The 24369-nt window shown below is 30.2% G+C and overlaps 1 protein-coding gene across 2 annotated transcripts in view; it reads left to right on the top strand.

Moving 5' to 3' along the window:
- The window catches only part of Shal (Potassium voltage-gated channel protein Shal), a 160168-nt gene that overhangs the window by 84978 nt on the left and 50821 nt on the right, over window positions 1-24369 (top strand). For both annotated transcript variants that reach the window (XM_088234520.1, XM_088234519.1), the window contains exon 2: window positions 12582-12744. In XM_088234520.1, the coding sequence (XP_088090646.1) occupies window positions 12582-12744 (163 nt within the window). The remainder of the gene's footprint in view (window positions 1-12581; window positions 12745-24369) is intronic.

Genomic DNA, 24369 nt, shown 5'->3' with positions numbered 1-24369 from the left:
TATTCTGATTCCGCCCGGACACAGACAACATATTTTTTTACAACCACTTTTACTTAATTATTTATTTGACGTTACAAGCAATTTTTGCCATCATAATCACACTTGTATCCATACATGATGGTGTTAGGAGCACTAGAGATATGTAACCGTTTAAAAAATAACAGTTTAGAGTAACGCGAGTAAAAAAATCTGGTAACTGCTTCGTGAAACTGTTTAGCAAATCTGTGACCCCCCTTCCCCCTTAGGATAAGAAAAAAGTAATTGTAATAGCTGTATTAAATGAGAATCTAGTGGAAATCAGAAAAAGTCACAAAAGCCGACAAAACATAATTTTCTTTGATGTTATTTAATGTCCATTATTGTGAATTACTTACGTCTCATTAATGTCAAAAAAAATTAAGTATGCCAAACATTATGTTTACGCCGATGACACGGCACATGTAATTTCTTACAGACATTTATCTATTGCAGAAAGTCAATTACAAGAAGACTGCAATTCCTTGCTTATATGGTCGCATGATATGGGTCTTATAATAAATGCAAATAAGACTAAAATTATGCATGTCAGATGAATACCCTCATGTACCAGCACTAAATCAAATTTATATAGTATCTCATGGTTTTAACTGTCTTCATAATGGTATTGTCATTTTATGTAACTGTGAAAAAATTGGTGTAGTTATTGAAATGTGCATTTGAACATTATTATTGATATATTTTTTTCAATGGGATAAAAATATTACCAAAATGTGTAAAAAATTAAGGACAGTTATAAGCAGCATGTTTAGAATAAAATATTTTGTACCAATAAAAACATGAAGACTTATTTATCAATCATTAACGGAATCAATTATTAGGTACGGTATTACCAGTTGGGGCCTTTCTTGTAAAACCAACATTTAAAAAATTAAATTTTTACAAAACTCGGCTCTTAAATTAATTAACAGATCAGCTAGAATTGATAAGAAAGAGGTACCCGAACTTTTTAAAAAGCAAGGGTGCCTGTCCGTAAATGCTATTCTATGGATCAAATTTGTTGCTAGATATTGATTTGATAGTAACTACCAGAAAAAGGTAATAACATACACAGAATACAAGACTAGCACAACGTGAAGGCTGGTCAGTACCGAGGTTTGTAAACAAGTATGGCCAAAGAACACTTCATTATACAATTACTAATTTTGTAAATAAAATTCCTAAGCTGATCTTAAAAGGAAATGTTGATAAAACTTTTAAGAAAAAAATAATTAAATGGCCAATATGTTACAAGGCTTTATATTGATTATTATTTTATGTTAACAGTCATCTATTTAAATTTGTGTAACTAAATTTTGTGTAGAAATACGTATGCTTTTAGTTATTAATAAAGTTTATATTATTTTTTAAATTAATATAATTTCTTTAACGTTTCTCTTTGTAAAGGAAAAATGAGAAACCTGCGGACAAGCCGGTTTCGCGGTTTAGTGGGTTTCATTTTTTATCCTTTTATATTTTCTGTTCACGTTTTACCTTCTTGAATAAAAATATACACAAAAAAAAACAGGTGATCATTTGGAAATTTTATCAGTATGCCGCCGATACAGCCGGTTGCCTTGTTACTTTATCAAATTATCCTATTATTGAAATTTTGCACAAACACAACCTGAAAAGGGTTGCTCCCCCCCTCGCTGGTCATTATCGCGTATAACTTAATTCAGTTTTAGCATAATGAGTTGAATAGCTTTCTGCACGGTAATATGATAATGAATACAAATATTAATATCCTTCCCGCAGAATAATTAATGACCGACCCTTGTATTCACAGACGTTATACCTCGCTTTATGGAATAGAGTCCCCAAAACGACCGCTCATTTACCGTTTTTATAATCAACACCATCGTACCTTTGTATCAGTTTCCTAGTCGTTTTATAGATTTCACGTGCTGTTTTTTTCTTGTAAATGAAATCAATCAATTTTCTACTTAACTACAAAAGAAATGAAGATATTCATATTTTGGTCATTGGAACATGTGTATCATGGATGCATGAACATGTGTATCATGGATGCATATGGATGCATAAACAGCCAGTCCACAATTTCGGAAAAATGAGATATTGATTTTATCGGGTGCAGTAAAGTTGATTCTATGTTCTGCTAAAAACAGCCAGACCGCTTTCACACAAAAAACTGTATTAGTCGCCTCCGGAAAAAGGTGTCGATCACAAAAACGGCATTTCTCAATTTATTTATTTATTTTGTTCATTAACGCCCAAAAGGCATTTTCCAAAAATTAAAATGAAATACATGCTAACATACTAAATAATAAACACAGAATATACAGAAAAAATATGTGAAATTAGTTAAAAAGGATAAAATAAAAAGTTTTACAAAGTAAAAAAAAGCAATAATAACAAAGGTTTGCAAGAAAAAACAGTAAGCATATAAACAAAAAATGCAAAGTTATAAGCTAATGAAATGAATTCTGTAAAGCAAACAATAAATAAAGTGTTGCGGTTAGCAAGAAAGATATTTTAAAGTTAAATTAATTAACAAGCAAGCATTTATTATCAAGAAAAAATAAGAAATAAAAATATGTATCTATGAACAATATTTTGAGTTTGTCCAAATTTTTGTAGACAAGGATTGGATTCAACTCCCTGGGGAGCTGTTTATATTAACATGTTACAACAGAGATGAAGAACAGAATTGAAGGAATATGGGTGTTCAAATATAGGCAGAATGGTGAATGTTACACAGTGGTCATAAGCCCTGTAGATGCCTGGACTTCTATATTACCTTCTCTTAAATGTTCTTCATCTCTGTTGTGATATGTTAATGTATCTATGAAATGCGTATTTGCCAATACTACAATGCAATTTGCAGAAAACACCCACAAAACTAGAAAAATCTTAAAGTACTTTAAAATTTTTTTAAACTGGTGAAATACAAAATAAGATTCTTGTTTGTAATATATAAAAAAACTTATGTATTCATTGTTTATCGTTTGTTAAAGTCAAAAACATTCAAACTATTGTGTAGATTTTATAACTCACTCTTTTCACAAAATGGCTATTATCTCTGTTTCACTTTTCTATGACTGGCTGCTTTCTATATAACTACGTTCAATTGATGTGTATAAGGTTCCGTAAAATGTATCAACAACATTATCTAAATTATTACCATCTAAAAATAACCAATTAGCATTTGGAAGAGAATCACAAACTGTCAAATAGTTTGCTTTGTTAACTCTTAAAATACTGTGGTAAATAATCCCTTTGCGGGCGGTGATGTTACATCGTGTTACCACTAGTTAAAGACGGAATATTCTAAAGTTCAGACATTTGAAGAAAAAAAAATATTTTAATAATTATTTTTCAAAAACGTATAATTTAGCCCTGTTATAGCAAAATAAATTTAAAATCACAAATACGCCGCTATGTTACGCGCGTGCGTCCCCCATATCTGTCATCAACCAACTGAAGACTGAATCTGTTTTAAACAACACCCGCCGCAGAACAGCGTCTCTGTCTTCCTTGTTATGACTTAAATCTTCGTCCTCTTTCTTGTATAAGGTATCTGTATCGATGTGTTGCTGAATTAGCAGATATTCATTCTTCACGTAGCAAGGATAAATATTTTTTGTATTAACATTTAGCATAGTTATACAAATTTTATTTTCTATATCGGGTGTGAAAATGTCCGTTTGAAGGTTACAAAAAATACGAATTAATCATTTACAAAAATAAGATAGATATATCAAGTCTTGTGTCCTATGTCGACTAGTGTGACATCACAGCCACTCAAGAGTTAAAATTACTGAAAAACTTCACCGATTCACCATTTTTTGTTCCCAAACTACACATACTTATATCTAGAGCAGGATGACGTCCATCTGGTGCAAAAACAACATCTAGTGATTCACAAAAAGACGAAACGATTATTTTTATTTTTTACATAATTTAATAAATTAGAAAAAAAGTAGAATTAAAAAAGTAATTTAAATAAAGGCATCAAATAATGCACGCACGCTGATTTTTTTGACTTTTGAAATATCCATCAGCAAGCACTTGTAGAATTTCGCTATGCCATGTTTTTTTCCGCCTTCGTGTTATGCAATTATGCATTCATGAATTTTTTTGGACGTTCTTTTATTTATTTTTTTAAAATTATTTTATTAACATAAACGGCAAATCTGCCTTTTACAAACATTTATAATACTAACATTTTTGACTTAAATTTTTATTTAAAAAAAAAAACATAAATTTCCTTATACCCAAGACTTATAAAAGATTATACAAGATTTATATAAAAAAAATTAACCTACAAATTATACAGCATATTCAGTAGAAAGTTTAAACAATAAAACATTCTACAGTAATACAACAAGAAAATCAAAAGTACTGTTTCATACAGCTGGAAATGAACAAAAAATTGTATATATTATGAAATGCATGAATAAATAAATATAATTACCATTCACCATCTTTGAAAAATGTCAAAAGGTTAGTTCTATTGGAACAATACCCTACACTAAAAATATCAGATACGGAATAACTATTGCCGAGTTCATGAAGTCTGTTTAATACGGCATTACAAGTATACAATGTCCGTGAATTGTTGCTACAAAACGGTGGCACCTGTCTAGTCATTCTTCCAGGCACCCAGTTGATGAGAGATAATAGTTCAAGGCAATCCCATATTGAATTTACAATTTTGAATAAATTTAAAAAGTCTATAATGTTTCTCCTATCGTTAAGTTTTAATAAATGTTTTTGCTATCCATTTGCTCCTTATACCCAAACCAACGTTTAAATGCCTACAAATATATTAAAAATATTATAAATGCGGTGGCTACTGGTTTCCGGTATGGGTTATACCCCCCTGGTTTGTTTACATTAGGGGTGGGAGATTGGTACGTGATCGGTAACTACACCGATTCTCAAAGCGTCCAAAATTATTGAGCAAATAAATTTGGATTAAATATACACATTTATAAATAAATAAATCGCCGTTATTAGTCTCGCAAAAAGTCGAAAATGGCTTAACAGATATACGTGCAATTTTTTCAAAATTTTCTTATTTACGTCGTCAAGGTAAATAAATAATAATACCTTCAGAATGTTAAGAGGAGAAAAGGGAAGAAGCATTTATGTGTTTTTCATCGATTTTTCATGGTTCGACTTGAATGCATACATTGAAAAATTTGGAGAATGTTGTTTTTTTGGTATCAAAAAAGTTTGCATTTAAACGTCTACAAACATAAATTATTTTTAATGGATCCTGAATTGATCGATTTTCTTACAATTTCTAAATACAGAAATAAACCTTAAAAGTTTTTTTTACGAAATATTTTTATGTAATAAATAATGATCACAACTTAAGACAAATTCGTTAAAATATTTATTTTATTTTATTTGACACTTTATAATATAAATGTATATTATACATGTACAATATATTATAGACGTATAAGGGCGGGAATATTGCCTTAAGGCAATTTCTTCCTACCTACCCAAACCGTTCAGTTTGAGAAAATTATAAATACACGGACATATTGAATCTTTATACAATTTTATACAAAAATTAACAACAAAGATTAACAAAATAAAAATATATTTAAAAAAAAATAACACCATACTATGAAGAGAGGAGAGGAGATGGGAAGGAAAGAAGAACGATAAAGGAACAATTTTAATATTAAGATAGTAAAATTTAATCTTGGCTTAAATGTAAATAAAGAAGGGGCATCTCTAACATTAGTGGGTAGATTATTCTACAACCGAGCAGCTACTATTGTGAAAGAGGATATTGGTGTAGAACATCTATGCACACACCAAAAAAAAATTAACACTTAAGGTAATAATTCAAAATATGTTAAATATAACAAATGTAAAATAAAAGAAATGAAAAAGGTGTATATACTAATAAAATTAATTAAATATCTGCTTCTCACAATATTTCTCTAACTTTTGATTTACATTTACATTAATCGTCATGAAAAATATCAGCCTCGGTAAAAATATAGTTATTCTAGCTATACTAGCGGACCCGATAGACGTTGTCCTGCCCGAACATCGGCTTGCTTGCTATTAGCTGGTTCAAAAACGTTTTTTCTAAACTATATACTAAGTGACATTTGACATTTCAATCTTTACGTTTCATCAGTGTGTGATTTACAATTGCCCAAAGCAAAACCAAAAAAGTGGGCAATATCTCGTTATCCTGCGCCGATTAGCTAAGGCAAGGTGGTATGATCGTTAGTAATAGTAAAAAATCTGCAGGATTATTTAAAATATTGTGAAGAAGTGATAGAATGTGAAGGCATGTAAGCATTAAAATACCCCTTAAACATTTTTTTTAAATCTCAGAACTCATGTAGACTCGTTTCAGTTTCAGTGCTGCAGAGCAGCGTTTATTTTTATAATTAAAAAAAAACATATTATAATTTGTTACCCACTAAGTCTAAAGACTTTTCGGTGGGACACATTTTTTTTTTTTATGACAGGTTTATATTACATTTATTTTATTTATATTTTACAGATTTATTTATAAACAGGCACTATAAAGTATCTAAAAGATATTTCTTCAGTTCTTTTTTTTTCATTTGAAGATTTTTCATGTTAATGATGGTTTGTGGGAGATCATTGAACAATCTTGGAACAACGCAATTTAATGTTCGCTCTCCGAAGTAATTTGCAATTCGGGGAACAGACAGGGAGCCCTTAGTTTTTTATCTAGTGTTGTGAGTGTGGGAAACTCTTTTTTATATTCCGGATCAACAAAGTTATCTACAATCAATTTGTAGTCACAAAGTTGTTTTACCGGCAGGACATTACAGAATTTAAAATTACACCTTCGCTCATATGTTTCGCCTCACGGATTATGCTATCCGGTACGATCCCCCTCAACAGTCTCACCTGAATATCATAAATTTTACGCAGATGAGACTGGAAGGTGAGACCCCAGACACGCAATCCGTAAGATATAATGGATTCAATGAGCGAGGTATATATGTATGTTAACGTTTTGAAAAGTAGTATGATTTTAATTTCATAAATCACCTTAAGCCAGTACCTTAATCTGTCGTAGATTCCATCAATATGAACACCCCAGCTAAATTTAGAATCAATAATTAATCCTAAATATTTATGATTATTTACAACATCTATAATAGGACAATTACATTTATCTGATTCTATATTTAAATTTGAATTTGAATAAAATGGTCTGTTGGACACATACGAACTAAAGCGACGAAATATAGACAAACTCAAAATATTCATGGCCCTTTTTCGTTCGCGCGCGACCGTCTGAGAAACTCGGTTCTCAGTCATTAATCAGAGGGATGTCACCATATATCTCCTCTCTCTTCTATTATAATACTTTGTACCGAGCCTGACAGTTATAATAAGATTTACGAGAAATATTCTCCCTATGACATTATTAATATTAGCGAATCTATTAATATTAAAAAGAAATTAAATTAACAAAGGCGGTCGTAACAAGTCTATGTTGTCAAAGATTGTGCGGTGAACGGTTCATTTTGATAATTAAATATAACGGAGACCATTATTATCATCATTCTCCTTTGGCATCTAATGGTGCATAGGGCTCTGCTTTGGTGTAGGTACGAACCGTAGCATTAATATTATTATTTATTTATTCATATTTTTTGCTTACAAACTATAATTAATAATAAAAATAATGTGACCTCACTAGGGTTTCCCGTGCCGAGGACACTTAACAATATACTTTTTTTAAATTACATTTGAGAATAAACAAAGAAGACTAACTTAAAAAAACGAAGATAATTAACAAATATTTAAACAGTTTAAAAAACAAGGTATTTATGTACATCTATATTACAATATTTGAGTTTGTCCAAATGTTCATAGACAAAAGACTGGATTTCACCCCAACCAACTGGTCCAAGAAGAAGTTTAAAAATTTAAAAATTGTTTTCAGGCGTTGCCTAGTATGTGAAATAATTCAGTCAGATGAATCTCTTCACAACAATAAAGGTTTCAGCTCTTTGACTTCACGTAAATCAACAGATGGAAGAATTGAAGAAATATCGATGTTCAAACATAGGCAAAATGGTGAATGTTACACAGTGTGTAAAGTGGCCACTTAAACCAGCCAATGACAGGTCATAAGCCCTGTAAATGCTTTGACTTCCATATTCCCTTATTTAAGGTATTCTTCATCCCTGTTGTAATTTGTACATCTATATTATTTATATTACAAAACACACAATTAAAATAACAAAAACCTAACATAAGCTATACACTTGTGGAGCATTTGATTCAATATTGGTATGGGCGAATGAGACAATCCATTTTACTTCTACCTAACTCCACTATCCATTTTTTTATAGCCTTTTTAAACATTTTCTCGTTACTAATTGTTTTAATAGATAGTGGGAGTAGGTTATAGATTTTAATTGAATAATACTCAAAATCCCTTTGTTCGAAAGTGGTTTTAGTTTGTATTTGTTTAAGTTGTCTATGTGTTGAGGATCTAGTGATTGTATTATTTGTATGTGATGTATCGTGGAGGTTATGTCTTTCATTAGAGTAAGAGTAGCTTTTGAATCTATAAGTGAGTATTGTTTTAGCTTATAATTGTTTTGTTATTAATTAATATAGTTACATAAAATGATTGATGTTTTTAATATATATCACAATCTATTTTGAGATATTTTATAAATGTTATAACTGTATCTTAAAAAAAAAACTACCTAGCTGCTTGGAGAGTGACTTACACTGTAAAAGTAATTTAGTAATTTGAAATCATACTATTTAGAATTTACAAGAGAAAAAATAATATGTATAAAATTATACAAAAGAGAAAATAATAATACAGTAATACTCATTAAAATAGAATGCAGTTTTACTGGGGTTCAATAAATTTACTTTGAATTTATTAAGTCATGTATTCTTTTTTAGTTCATTGGGGAGATTATTATATTTTTTTATTCTTTTAAAAACAAAACTATTTTAACCATGACTTATGTGGAATTTAGGAATTTAGATTTTATTTTAGTATCAGAGTGATTTATTTATTTCTGGCTGCGATACGATCCTACTTGCTATTTAATGATGCTCACACGTACACACACCTGAGCACTTACTCTCATACAAATACACATAAACCCATCCATTTGTCAAATCACTATTTAATATGTATAATTTTTATTTAGAAACTTCGCTGGTCTGTCTTTAAACCGTATCTTTTTTATGTTTTTATATCATTGTCGACTGTTTGTTTGTGTAAAATAAATAAATAAATATCAAATTCGTATTTTTTTTTTTCTTCGTAAATTTGTAAAATATAATTTATTTTGTAAATAATGTCTATTGTATGAACATTAATCGTATCGAATGTTGAGGGTTTCTTTAAAATTACATTAATAATTCTTAATCTGATAAAACATATTAACATATTACAACAGAGATGAAGAACATTTCAGAGAAGGTAATTTTCATTTCATTTTCATTTTTTTGCAACACAACAGGCCAGGAGGCCCAATTACAGTGGTGAATTACATTACAGAACAACCAGGCTTGTGACAAATCACATTTTAATTTTTGTGTTCTCACCGGGAATCGAACCCGGAACCTTCCGTGCGTCAAGCGTCTTGAGCACTACACCACGAAGGCCGCTAAAAAGCTAAAACCTTTATTTAACTTCACAAACTTTAACTTCTCTCTTTAACTTCACAAACATCAACAGATGAAATAATTGAAGGAATAAAGATGTTCAAATATGGGCAGAATGGTGAATTTTACACAGTGTGTAAAGTGGCCACTTAAACCAGACAATGACAGGTCATAAGCCCTGTTGATGCCTAGACTTCTATATTATCTTCTCTTAAATGTTCTTCATCTCTGTTGTAATATGTTAATATTATCAACTCCCCAGGGAGTTGAATCTAGTCCTTGTCTACAAAAAATTGGACAAACTGAAAATATTGATTATAAAACATATCTTGATAATTTTTGTTATTTATTTATTTACGGACTTATTCAGACTATTTAGCAACGGTAGTTATATTTTTTTATAATACATACAGGTACAATTGAAATTATATACAACAAAAGAAAATTAAAGCTAGGACAAAAAAATATTAATACCAGAAGACAAGATCTGGTCTACCGTAGTGAATGTTTAAATCTAAGAAGACCAACTCTTAAAAAGTCTAGATCCTGTCTTGAGTTTACAATGCGACACAATCGGGACATTGATGTATGAAATCCATAGTTTGTACTGTGCTGATCAAGGAACAGCACATTATTATTTCGCAACTGGCGGATCGGAACATTGAATGCCACTTGTTCCTATTAACGATGGTACATTAATTACTAAGCCATTTAGAAAAATTAAATTTGAATGTAGAGGTAATGTTATTTCTATGTTTTTGTAGACTTGAGATTTTGAACATTGACCCCATTTCTCCGTACGCGTAGTCTTCCCTCTTGAGGCCAATCATCCGAACTACCTTTCTTAGCAGATGTCATAATAAATTAAGGATGATTAAAAGTGTGTACAAATAGGATAAATAATTTTGAAAACCGGAAAAGGTTTCAAAAAGAGATGAGCGTTTTAGTTATTTGAAATAAGTAGGATCAACAGCTACTGTTTCACAAATTAAACTGTTTCGTATAACGGTTTCTTAATAGCAGTTTAGAGCAGTGTTGGCAAAAAATTTGCTACAAGCAACAGTTGAAACAGTTTCAAAAAAATAAATTTGACTTACTTGTAACAAAAAATCTAATCAGGATATGTGGACGTACGGTTTTACATGTACGTATTACATTTAAACAGTTTAAAGCAGCGTACAGTTTCACAATTACCAAAGCTGTTTTTTTAGTTGTTTCAGCTGTTTCGGAAGAATAACTGTTGCATTGTTTTTACTACTTTTAGTACCAAGACAGAAAATTTCATTCCGAGACTTTTTCTTAAAACAAGTATCCCCATCGGTTCAGTTTTGGGGTGTGAAAAACAGCACAGCGAAACGTCGATTTAAGTTAGCCATACGTGCAGTTCTTTTTCGCCCAGTATCGAGGAGGTATTTATGAGAGAGTGACAGAAAAACAATGTTCAAATATCTATTCATTATAATTGTCTGGCATCGCATACTTTCTTAATATATTGTCAAAGATACAATTTTATTAAGCGAAAGAATGGACATTATTATGAGACTTTACTTCCTATCATTTTATTATTTATGCTTTATTTTATTAGTTCGTAACATATTAAGGACTAATTTAAGCGTTTAAAACGTAACAATTTTTTGGCAAAAAATCTAAAGAACATATTATTGAAAAAAAAAAATATATATATTTCAACGATTTCTGTCTTCGGGTTACTCGTTGTAAAGTTTTAATCCCTTGTACAATGAGTTTTTAGACTCTGTTTTTCTCCTATGTATCATGGTACACAATAATTTTTTTTTTCTTTTACGTAATAGTAACATTAAAATATACTATTTACATATTGTGTTTTTTTAATTATTTTTTATTGTTAACTTTTTAAAATCATTCTTATGTTGTTGAAATTCCATTCGTCGTTGCGTTTTGTAGCTGCAAGACTTTTTATAATGTTAGCTATCATATTATTTTTATCATATTATGTAAATGTTATCAACTATCAAATATCTAAATTTAGTAAATGGGGTCTAGAATTTCAACCGTCCATGCGCTCAGTAGCTGCAAGAATTGTTGTTATTGTTAACTTTTTTAAATCATTCTTATGTTGTTGAAATTCCATTCGTCGTTGCGTTTTGTAGCTGCAAGACTCTTTATAATGCTAGTTATCATATTATTTTTATCATATTATGTAAATGTTATCAACTACCAAATATCTAAATTTAGTAAATGGGGTCTAGAATTTCAACCGTCCATGCGCTCAGTAGCTGCAAGACTTGTTGTTATTGTTAACTTTTTTAAATCATTCTTATGTTGTTGAAATTCCATTCGTCGTTGCGTTTTGTAGCTGCAAGACTCTTTATAATGTTGGCTATCATATTATTTTTATCATATTATGTAAATGTTATCAACTATCAAATATCTAAATTTAGTAAATGGGGTCTAGAATGTCAACCGTCCATGCGCTCAGTAGCTGCGAGACTTGTTATTATCTTACTTCCAAATATATAAATTTGCTTTTTATTTCGTTTTTTTAAATATAACTTAAACTCTAAACTTCACTGTCAAATATAAAAATAAAAAAAAATGTAAATAGGGGCTAGATTTCTTATTGTCCAAACGCTCTGTAGCTGCAAGAATATGTTACCTAGCTCCTTTATATCATAATTGTTATATATCATAATTGGAGACGAGGAACTAGAATCTCAACCGTCCATGCGCTCTGTAGCTGCAAGACGTGCTGAGATATTTATTTATTGTACATCGCCCTTGAGTTGATTTTCACAAAAATGGTTGTATATAAATTATCCAAACATTATTATACTGCATGTATTGAATTGTATTTGAATGCATTTTTTTTTCTGTAATTAAAATTAAAATTAAAAAAGAAAAGTAATTAAAATTATTTTCATAAGTTAATTTCAATCAATTAATTTATCTCTTTTTTTTAGGTACGGAGATATGGTTCCTGGCACCATTGCCGGGAAGATAGTGGGTGGCGTATGCTCACTCAGCGGAGTGCTTGTCATCGCCCTCCCCGTTCCTGTCATCGTCAGCAACTTCTCTAGAATCTACCACCAGAACCAAAGAGCTGACAAGAGAAAAGCCCAGAGGGTAAGTTCAGTTTATTTATGTTAAACTCAGTTTCAATCAGTTTATATCAGTTTAGATTAGATTATGATGAAATCAGTTCAGTTCTACAATGATCTTGCAACATGACAACGCTCGTCCACATACCTCGCGCGCAACTGAAGAGACTCTGCAAAACCTGAAGTTTGAACCGATTCCACACCCTCCTTACCGCCTTACTTCTCCTCCAATCTTGCGCCATGCGATTTATATTTTTTTCCTCTACTCAAGAGAGACCTCAAGGGTAATTGTTACACCTCGGACGATAGCGCAGCTATCAAGTCCTGGATTTTAGAAAAGTGGAAATATTTTTTAGTGACGGAATGAAAAAACTTATTACGTGTTGGTCCAACAAAGTTAAAATGTGTTAACGGTAACAACTGTACATTCACGGAGAATGGGACCGCTGGCGCTGTGCACGTGCAAACCACGAGCCCACTACGTAATATCGCATGATTGGCCCATTTCACACCACGGCAAAAATCTACACGGCATGAATTAATACAATACGGTGAATCGACATTTATTGTTTTACAAATATTTATTTATTTAATGCCTGGCAAACGCAATAACCATTACTCCATGAGACCGACTAATCTCCATTCAATTTCCTTCGGCAGGATTTTTACCTGAGAGTACTCGCTAAATTTAAATAATGATTGTGATAAAATTATCATTAAAATCTCTTTTGTTAAGTTTCACCATATTATTTTAATCGGGTTATGGTCACGTGGGTTGTGGCTAGTGTTGCGGACTCATGGATCAGAGGTCCGAGGTTCAAACCCCACTCTACCCCAACTTGATTTCCATTTTTAATAGTGAGTTATTTACAACTCGTTGAAAATAGTCACCAAAATTGAAATATTTAGATAAATTATAAAATCGCCAATATTTTTTTTTTGAAATAACGTATTAACTGAGGCGTTTTTATTTATATTTTTACTAAAATCATTAATTTTGGAGTTTTACACAAGAAAAACTATAAATATTATCAAATTTAAATAGGTACAAATGAATCTAATAAACGTCAATTTACTATACGCGTATATGTACGTACATTTTTTAAAAAACTTTTTTTGGACTTTTTGATAATTAGAAAATTCTTGTTATAATGAATAGACTTTGGGTAAAAATAAATATATTATTTAGTAGCTTAAGAATTGTACTTTAATGTTATTTTTTTTATTTTATATTTATTATTTCCTTTTTTAATTACTATGAAATAAAAAAGTACCTTATAATATTTTACAGCGTATTTTTTTTTCTTATATTAAACAAAAATAAAACACCTGTATTTATAATAGGAGCAAAAAATCACAAATATTTCTTGCATACCTAGGAACAAGCCGTGCCTTTGTGGGATTTTTTATTTACTATTTTTACTGTAAATATGTATTTTATTGCTAAGTAATTATCCTTTTATTATCTCTTTACTTCTTATTGTAAAAAAAAAACAACAAATTAATTTAATGAAAAAATTGATTTGTTGTTTTTAGTAGTACGTATAAGTACTAAAATTACATTCGCATTACTTTTCAGACTACTCTTGTATTTGCAATAAAAGTTTTAAATTATGTAATTATAAAAAAAATAGAAATTCAAGAAGCTGACACTTCCTTAATAATCTTCCAATAATCAATAACCAAATTAAAGATTTAAATAACAGTAGTTTGCTGAAAATGTTTAATAATGAAAAATTATCGTTCATTTCAAATACCTACTTAAGAAATGGTAACTCTAAATGTCCACACTTTATAAGTTAGTGTATAAGAACTAATACAGTAATGTGTTAGTACATTATATATATGTTTAAGTTGCGAGCGGCGCGAAGCGGCCGGCTCTATTCATTCGGGGTTTGCCTTTCTAGTCACTCCCACTTTCTTGCTATTATGGTTGCATTGAACTCTCTAACATAATTGTTATACGATGTATCAGAATTTTCATTACTAATCTCTTAAGTGTTTATCGAACCTATCAATTGTGATCACTTACGCCTGGAGTATTTAAAAATCTAGGCCAAGGATTTCCCAGTAACCTAAACAATAACAATCAAAAACGAATTGGCGGACTCCGTGGTGTGGTGGTTAAGACGCTTGACTCACGAACTGAAGGTTCCGGGTTCGATCCCCAGTGAGAACATTAAAATTAAAATGTGTTTTTTTTTCAATCATATGTGTTCTGTGCCACCACTATGATTGGGCTTGTGGTGAAAAAAATAAAAAAAATAAACACTTAACACATAATGTTTGCAAATAATGCAATAAATATTCTAACTTGTTTTTTTTTCCTGATTCCCGACATGGTTGACATGAAAAATTTATTTAAAAATATGTTTTATATTTTAATATTTTGTATTTCCTGGACTGGCACCTAAACCGTAAGACTGATCATCTTACCTTCATGCAACAAAATGATCAAGATATTCTGCGATTGGTGTACAAATGCAGTGCCCTATGCACCATTGGGTGCGGATAGGGAATGATGATGATAAAATAATATTTAGTGTTAATTTTAATTTATGCCTTTACGAAACCAGTCAGCAAATAAATATATTTTGTGATTTTGAACAGAGTTAAAAAAAAAATATATTCGAAATATTATGTTGTTTGCGACACGGTATAAATTCATCTTACTTTAGTCGACCCAACTCCATATAATATTATTTGACTCTCGTTCTCTCTAAGCCAAACAAATGCGATGATAGAACTAGAATTATCATACAAATGGGACGTCCAATATACTACTGTTGGCTCGGCGTTCGATATTTGAAAAATCATAGACAACGACGACCGCAGATAGGTGAGTCATCATTCTTTCTCTCGGGACGTGATAAAATTGGAGGGAAAAGTGACATCCATGGCGGTGTGGCGGGCATTTTGAATATTATTCTATTTATTAGTGATGCGAAAAACCAATCGATGGAAATACGCGGATGATTTGTAACCATCGTGGCGGGCATTTTTAATATCATTTTATTTTTTAGTGAAACAAATAACCAGACAACGGAAATACGCGAATGATTTATAATCTGATGGGAATATTTTATTTTTCTATCTCACCTAAGAAATTACAGTGGTAAAAATATAAAATATTCTGGAATACCAGTTAAAAACACACCGCGCTATCAGTAAACAAACAATAATTCACGAAAATAATTGCACAACTTAAGTTTACTTGTGCTTTATAATTTTAAATGTTATAAGATATAAAAATGGTGGAACATTGTGCCACTATTATTTTTTGTTGAATTTAAGTAAAAAAAATATCATTATCATCATTCCCGTTGATGCATAGATCACTGCATTGGTACACTAATCGCAGCTTATCATGATTATTTTTGTAACATGAAGGTAAGATGATCAGTCTTACGCTCCAGGTATCAGTCCAGGGACTATGAAATATTTTAGTACAAAAACACAATTTTTAATAAATATTTCATGTCAACCATGTCAGGAATCGAGCCTAAGACATTTTGTAAGGAAGGAAAACGCACTGACCACTACACCATGTGTATTTATTAACATCAAACAATATGGTTCGAAATTAACAGTTTTGCGATTAAGGCCATATAAAAATAAAAATAAAAATGTATATGCCTTTAATTGTGTGGCTAAAAAATCCACGTTCAGAAACTTTTTGGCTTAACTCGAAGTTTAGTCTTATAGGTATGCTTCACTAACTCAATGGAGAATGCTATGTTTGCAGTGTCAAGTAGCATAATGGAAAGCTGTTTTTGCAAGATTTAGAGACGGTTTTTAATTACGCTATTATTTAGATAAGCAGATTATTGTGTTTAGTTTATTTTGGCATCAATAACTAACTTTCCGAATTTCTCGAAGATTTCTTAGTTTGCTTATAATACAACAAGTATTCTTGTTTTTTTAATAATTTACTGTTTATTATTATTAAAAATTAAGTGTAATGAAACAAAACGAAACGAAATGAAACTAAATGAAACGAGATGAAACTAAATGAACCGAGATTGCAAATGAGATGAAATGGGACGAAATAAAACGAAATGAAACAATATGAAACTAGATTAAACGAGATGAATATAAATAAACTAGATTAAACGAGATGAATATAAATAAACCGAGATTAAACGTGATGAAAAGTGAGGAAAAAAGAGGAAATGAGATGAAATGGGACGAAATAAAACGAAATGAAACGACATGAAAATAAATGAAACGAGATGAATCTAAATAAACCGAGATTAAGCGTGATGAAAAGAGAGGAAAAAAGAGGAAATGAGACAAAATGGGACGAAATAAAACGAAATAAAACGATATGAAACTAAACGAAACGAGATGAATCTAAATAAATCGAGATTAAACGTGATGAAAAGAGAGGAAAAGAGACGAATGTGACGAAATGGAACAAAATAAAACGAAATGAAATTATATAAAACTAAATGAAACAAGATGAATCAAAATAAACTCAGATTAAACGTGATGAAAAGAGAGAAAAACAGGAGGAAATGAGATAAAACGGGACGAAATAAAACAAATTGAAACGCTATTCAACTAATTGAAACGAAACAAAATTATGTAAAATGAAATGAAATCAAATTAAACCAAATAAAATCAAATAAAAATGAAATATATTTTTTAAAAATGGTCTCTGATTTGTAAACGGATGCAGTGTCTTATGCACCGTTGGGCGCGAAAAAAGAAATGATGATAATTTTTTTATCTTACACGTGAAAAAAGGCACAGTAAACACGTTTCCTTTACTTGGTAAATGGCGTGAGGTGTTTTCATTGGATTATTGATTTTCGCGAAATAAAATTTCACCTAGCAAACTATTTTGTATCCAAACAAGGATTTAAATCAGTTTTACAGTCAATGTCTACATTTATAGGCGCGCTTTGTGCTTCACTAGTTGTAAGACAATTTCTTATAAGGAATTAACTCTGAAGAGGATATACAGCGAAGAGCGGTTTGATGAATAGGTATTTGATTACATTTTTCTGTCACTCTCCCCCAAATGCCTCCTTAAATATTCTGCGAAAAAGACATCTGCATGTCAGACTGATTATGTCCAACTAAAATCGAGTTTTCGTATTCCCGTTTTCCACACCTCAAAACTAAACCGACTTAGTTTTTTTATGTAAGGTTATCAGAAATTAATTTTCTGTATCGGTACGTTTTGTTGTTTTCAAAAATAGTTTATAAATTTGTATACGAAGACGGCAGATAAAACTGGGCGCTTTTGAGGGTTTTTTAATGGTTCTACTCCTTATAAAAGACAATTTACAAAAAAACGAACACCGATGGTAGATATCTATAGTTTGTCAAAAAAAATCATCGCTTTAGTGCCATAATCCAGAGAGAAAATACATAATAAATGTGCGTGCGTGCATCTCTCATCACTGTCAATAATCTCTTTTTTCACAACACTTTTGCCCAACAGCGTCTCTGTTTTCCTTGTTGTGAGTTATATCTTCATGCTCTCTCTTATATAGATTTATTGCTGTTTTGGGGTCACATTCATTCTTCGCGTAGCAAGGATAAATATTTTTTGTATTTATATCCAGCATAGTTTTACAAATTTTACTTTCCAAATCCAGTGTGAAAATGACAAATTAAAGATTGCAAAAAATACGATTTTGTCATTAAAAAAATGAGAAAGATATCAAGTCTTGTATCGTATGTAGACAAGTGAGACATTACAGCCACACAAGAGCTAAAAAAGAAGAGATATTTTTAAATACAAGTATTTAAATAAAAACATTTATATGCTGTTCAATAATGTATTTTCCATTATTTGTAAAAACACTTACAAGAAATATGCCATTTTAAGCCAAAATTTAAATCATAATTATATTATTAATCGATCAAAAATTTTATAACTAATCGGAAATGAATCATTAATACGTAAATTCAAAAGTATACTAATGCTTCAAATGTCGTATATAAGAGTACCGAATATACGGTTGTCTCACACACCATTTGCGTCTCACTATCGATGCTATAATTTTATTAAAGAAGACAAATCATGCAGGCTAGTATCAAAGTAATCTGCACCACTGTAAAAATAATTCAAAATACAAATGACTGTTTGCTGTTTCAGTCAGATATTGATTCTTTTAATATGTGGTACAAAGCCAGCTACCTAGAATTAAATATTAAAAAATGTAAATTAATGTCTTTTTATAGAATAAAAAAAAAACCTATCTCGTTTGATAACAAATTACAAAATATTAATTGAGATGTGGTCAAGTCTATTAAGGACCTCGGAGTTATCATGGATTGTAAACTTACCTTTAATGAACATATTGATACTATGATTAACAAGTCACTAAAACTCTTGGGTTTTGTTAGCAGGACATCTAGTGACTTTACTTATATGTTAACGGTTAAAACATTATATTGCTCACTCGTTCGTCTTCTTTTAGAATATGCATCCGTGATCTGGTCTATGTAGGCCGAATAAATCATATCAAATCGGTACAACATCGTTTGTTAAGAAGAGTAGTGTGGATGATTGGTCTCGAGAGGGGACACTACACTTACAGAGAAATGGAGTCAATGTAAAAAATCTTAAGTCTATAAAAACGTAGAAATAACATTGACTCCATATTTATGTTTAATTTACTGAATGGCTTAATTGATGTACCATCGTTACTGGAACAGGTGGCATTCAATGTTCCAATCCACCGGTTGCGAAATAATAATGTGCTGTTCCTCGATCAACACAGCACAAAGTATGGCTTGCATGCACCAATGTCCCGATTGTGTCGTAGAGTAAACTCGAGACAAGATCTGGACTTTTTTGGTGTAGGTCTTTATAGATTTAAAAAATCACTAAGATAGGCCGGATCTTGTCTTGGGGTGGTAATTTTTTTTTTTGTCCTAACTTTAATTTTATTTCATTGTATTTCATTTGATAAGTGCCTGTATTTATTATTAGAAATTGTATTAACCATCGCTAAAATGGACTGCATAAGTCCGCCAAATAAATAAATATGTGCGCAGTTGCTTTCGAGCCTTTGTTAGGAGAGGTTTCTTTGTTAGAGATGCAAACGTCAGCCAATGGTTTTTTCATGCTTATAGCAATTAGATTAAAAATATTATAATGTTTATGACTTCAACTACAAATTATTGAAGCAATTGTTTATGTACATTCCATTTTTCCGATTTAATATCTCTCATTTTTTGCATGTGTATTTACTACACAGCGCAGCAACGCGCGGGTGTTTTTGGCACAGAATGGGAAGGATTAATGTTTTTTTTTTATTCTCATAATTTGACAATGGAGAAAATCTTTTATTTCTCGGACTAGCGTTTCTTTCACAAACCCCAACCCCTTCGTTATAATTTTCTTTGTGTACCGGATTCGAAACGTCGCCCAATTTAAATGATAAAATAAACTTCGTTCGCTCTATGCGATTATTAGAAGTTGTTTTTCTAATTGATGATATTATCGTAAAAACAAAAAATTACTTTTTGCTAATTTGAGGAAATAAAATGGCCATTCTAGCAGTAAAACCTAACCAGTAGTTAAATTTATAACAGACGCAGGCAGTAAAAAGGGCACTCGGTACAAAGAAAAACGGCCAATTTGCCATCATTAAAATTAATATTTAACTGTCACGTTTAAGATCCTTTGTATAAATTTAATTAAAACTCTAACAAAATGACCGCACTGGAACTTAAATAATAATAATAAAAATTATAATTAATAATTTTTATAGAAAATGAAAAAGATTCTAAAGTCGGCAAGAAGGAGTAACACGGCACAACGATCCTGAAAAACATCACAAAAACCTTAGAAAATGATTGTTTTTTATCAGATATTGATTTAATTAATTTATAACGATAGAACGGCGTTTCAAAATGGCAAAAAAAAAATATTTCCTTACTTTTTGTCAGCCCTAAAGGCCGTTTACACGTAGACAATACAATATTGTTTGGTCCCAGCACTCGACTATTGTGACGTGTAAACGCAACCTGTAGGACAAAACATTGTCCCGAAACATCGCCACCGAGACAGATGGGCAAGCTATTTCCAAGGAATGAAAATTATCACCAGCATCGCGCGTGGCTACCGTGTCGCTCCCGAAAAAAAATTCTTCTGAAAATGGCGGCAGAAAACAATCCATTTTATTATTTAGTTCATCGGGAAGGTCAGATGAAAGAAATAATTAATTTGAAATGAATTCGTTAATTTTGTTAAATTGGTCACTTAAACCAGCTAACGACAGGTCGGAAGTCCTGTAAATGCCTAGACTTCCATGTTCCCTATTCAAATGTGTTTTCTCTCTCTGTTGCAACAAATTTAGATCTGAATAACGATATGATGACATTTCATGTCAGTTAATACTATTTTAGATTTTTTTAAAAAACCAGTAAAAAAAAATGTGTCGAAATTATTAGGAGTTTAAGGAAAGAATTGGATTAGGATGCATAAAAACTAATGTTATATGTAAACATTAAAATACAAACTTTTTTTATGTACAAAAAATTTACATCCTCCATTTTTTTGGTATATGTATTCTCGTCAAATAGAACCCTGGTGGTCGATGAAAAAAACATTTACTCTCCTAAATTTTTATCTACAGATTAAATTGAAGAGTTTAATGGCAATAAACATATTTTAAATTTATTGAACTTTTTTTATTTAATGTTATTTGTACATTGGCATGCTTATTGCCAAATGGGAATTTAATCCAACCAACCCATCAAATATTAGTTTTATTTTAATAGTTAAAATAACATAACAGATTTAATAGAAAATAGAGATTAAAAATCTAAAGGTATATAAAAATATAAATAAACGTATTTGTTTATAAATTACCTTAAATCAATTCTATTACAAAAAAATAAGAAAAAGGAAAGGAGGAGAAAGGAGATGTTTCTTCAGACGTGCTTTAAACAGTGATTCTGTAGTAACATCTTTGATGGTGGATGGGAGATGATTCCACAGTCGAGCTGCATGGACACTATATGAGTTAGAGAAGAAAGAGGAATTGTGGATGGGTATTAAGAAAGTGCTTTGAGAATTAGTACAAAGAGGTAAACCATGAACTGATAAGCGTTGAAATTTTTCACGCAGGTATATAGGAGCGTTAGGACTATAAAGTACATTGAACAGAAGTGAGAGGGAGTGATATTCTCTCCGCTGTCTAATTTTGAGCCATTTCAGTTGCCTACGATAGTCAAAAATGTGGTCATATCCCCTAAGACCAAAAATGCACCTTATGCATGTATTCTGAAGTCTGAAGAAATACACCCATGACAAAGCTCATCATTTTGCTAAAAACATCACATCGACTAGTCCAGTAGTTATTTAGTCTGTTGAGGACACACAAACGAACATTAGCTTAGATTGAGCAAAAAATTTATGAATTTATAGATAAGAAGTAAAAAGATTAATTATTAAAGTAATTTTAAAGAATCCCTCAACATTCAATACGGAAAGTCCATATACAATATTTAAGGTTTCTACAGCAGATACTCTTTATAAAGAAGAAAAAACAAAATAATTTGAGATGAATAAGTCACTCAAATACCAAAATAATATTAAAATTCCTAAACTTCACATAAGTCATGGTCAAAATAGCGTCTTCAAAGGTGTAAAAAAATATAAAAATCTCCCCAATGAACTAAACACTATTAAAAATAATGTATCAATATATGAATTTAAAGTTAAAAAAAAAATATTTATTTATTTATTGCAAAAAATTATGTACATACTTAATAACAGGGAATCTATATAAAACCAATTAATGTAAAATGAAAACGAAGTGTTTTCTGTTTATGATAGTCTCCATCTAACATGGCACAGCCTGTTCTTAGATGGAGATTTTCTATCTTTAGAGCATAAGTAGTCCTATACTAATAAAACAATAACATTAAAAAGAAAAACTAAAACTGCTTAATTATAAATGCCTAGCTAATCAAATGTAAGAAATTAAAAATCCTTATTATATTTATATAAAGTATATATATGTGCCAAGAATAGATGTTACTTTAACATAAATAGTATAGCGTAATATATAATAAAACAAATATAAAGCAATGAAATACATAAAAATACAAATGATATTTGTACCAATTATATAAAGTACTACGTTTTTCAATCTAAAGAAATTTTTGAACACGTGTAAAAACTGCAAAAATTTTTAATTAGTATGAATATGTTATTATTTTTAATTTTTTTCTTTGTAAATCTTGTTTTTTTTTCTCTCATGCACTCGTTTATTCAAAATTATATAAACTTTTTTATTTTTTTTATTTTATTTAAATTTTTTGTTTTTTTACAATAAATATAATAATAAATAGAGTATAAAAAAAATAAAGCATAATTATACATCAATGAAATACATATTAATAGAAAAATAGTAAACAAAAAATCCCACAAAGGCATAGCCTGCTCTTGGGTATACAAGAAAATGTTAATGAATTTTTGCTCCTATAATAAATAATCGACAGTTATAATATTTTTGTATAACATAAGAAAGAAAAAATAAAATATTCTGGAAAAGATAATTTGGTATTTTTTTATAGTAATTAAAAAAGGAAATAAAAAATATTTTTAAAAAACACAAAAATATTCCTTATTATTAAAGGGCAACAAAATAAATCATAGAAAAAAATAGTTCATATCTTTAGTTTGAATCCAGGATAGTGAATGTATTTTAAAAGAAGGAAAATTTTGAAACTTTGGAATTAATGAAACATTATCAGTAAAAAAATAATAAACTCGGGCTATGTATAGCGTGTGAGCTCGCCAATATATGACAGTAACAATTTTATTGTCTTTGAATTTCCTCTAGTTTTAACCATCGAAAAAAAAGAAGATTGCAAATAAAATCAACAGACAATGGAAATTTGATGTGTATTATTTTAATAGATTGTTTATAACAGAAAAATACATAGAGAAATATGCATTTTTATTTTTTGTAATAAAAACAGTCTAGTAAATTCGAATAAATAAAAATACGCTTTATATTAACAATATTAATTACAATGCAAAAATAACATTGAATACTTGAAAAATAAATATTACTGAGTGTTACAAACATAATTTAAAAAACGGATAGCGATTAAAAGTAAAAACTATCTTTAGTTTAATTCTTATAGCGATAAATACATAAACATTATAAAACAGGAGTTATACAAATACAAAAATAATATTGTAACTAGGCGGCTACCTACACGGTTAAATTTCGAAACACCACGCAATTTCTTATCTCGGCTACGCTATGTAAAATGAAAAAAAATATTTAAATTAATAATTTCATCACGTCATGAAGTCGCCCCTGGGTAGCGCCTGCTAACGTCAATCAACAAAAACATCCTTGTTTTAATTACAATATTTCGGGTACGCCATAAATCTCTTTTTTTAAATAATTTCTCACGTCACAAAGTCGCCCCTGGGTAGCGCCTGCTAACGTCAATCAACAAAAACATCCTCGTTTTAATTACAATATTTTGGCTACGCCATGAATCTCTTTTTTTAAATAATTTCTCACGTCACAAAGTCGCCCCTGGGTAGCGCCTGCTAACGTCAATCAACAAAAACATCCTCGTTTTAATTACAATATTTCGGCTACGCCATGAATCTCTTTTTTTAAATAATTTCTCACGTCACAAAGTCGCCCCT

This window comes from Micrasema longulum, unplaced genomic scaffold (genome assembly GCF_059751315.1).
Source record: "Micrasema longulum isolate JH-2025_06_02 unplaced genomic scaffold, ASM5975131v1 h1tg001252l, whole genome shotgun sequence".
NCBI lineage: Eukaryota > Metazoa > Arthropoda > Insecta > Trichoptera > Brachycentridae > Micrasema > Micrasema longulum.
Note: the sequence above shows the minus strand (reverse complement) of the source record. Positions and strands in the feature narration are given on the sequence as shown.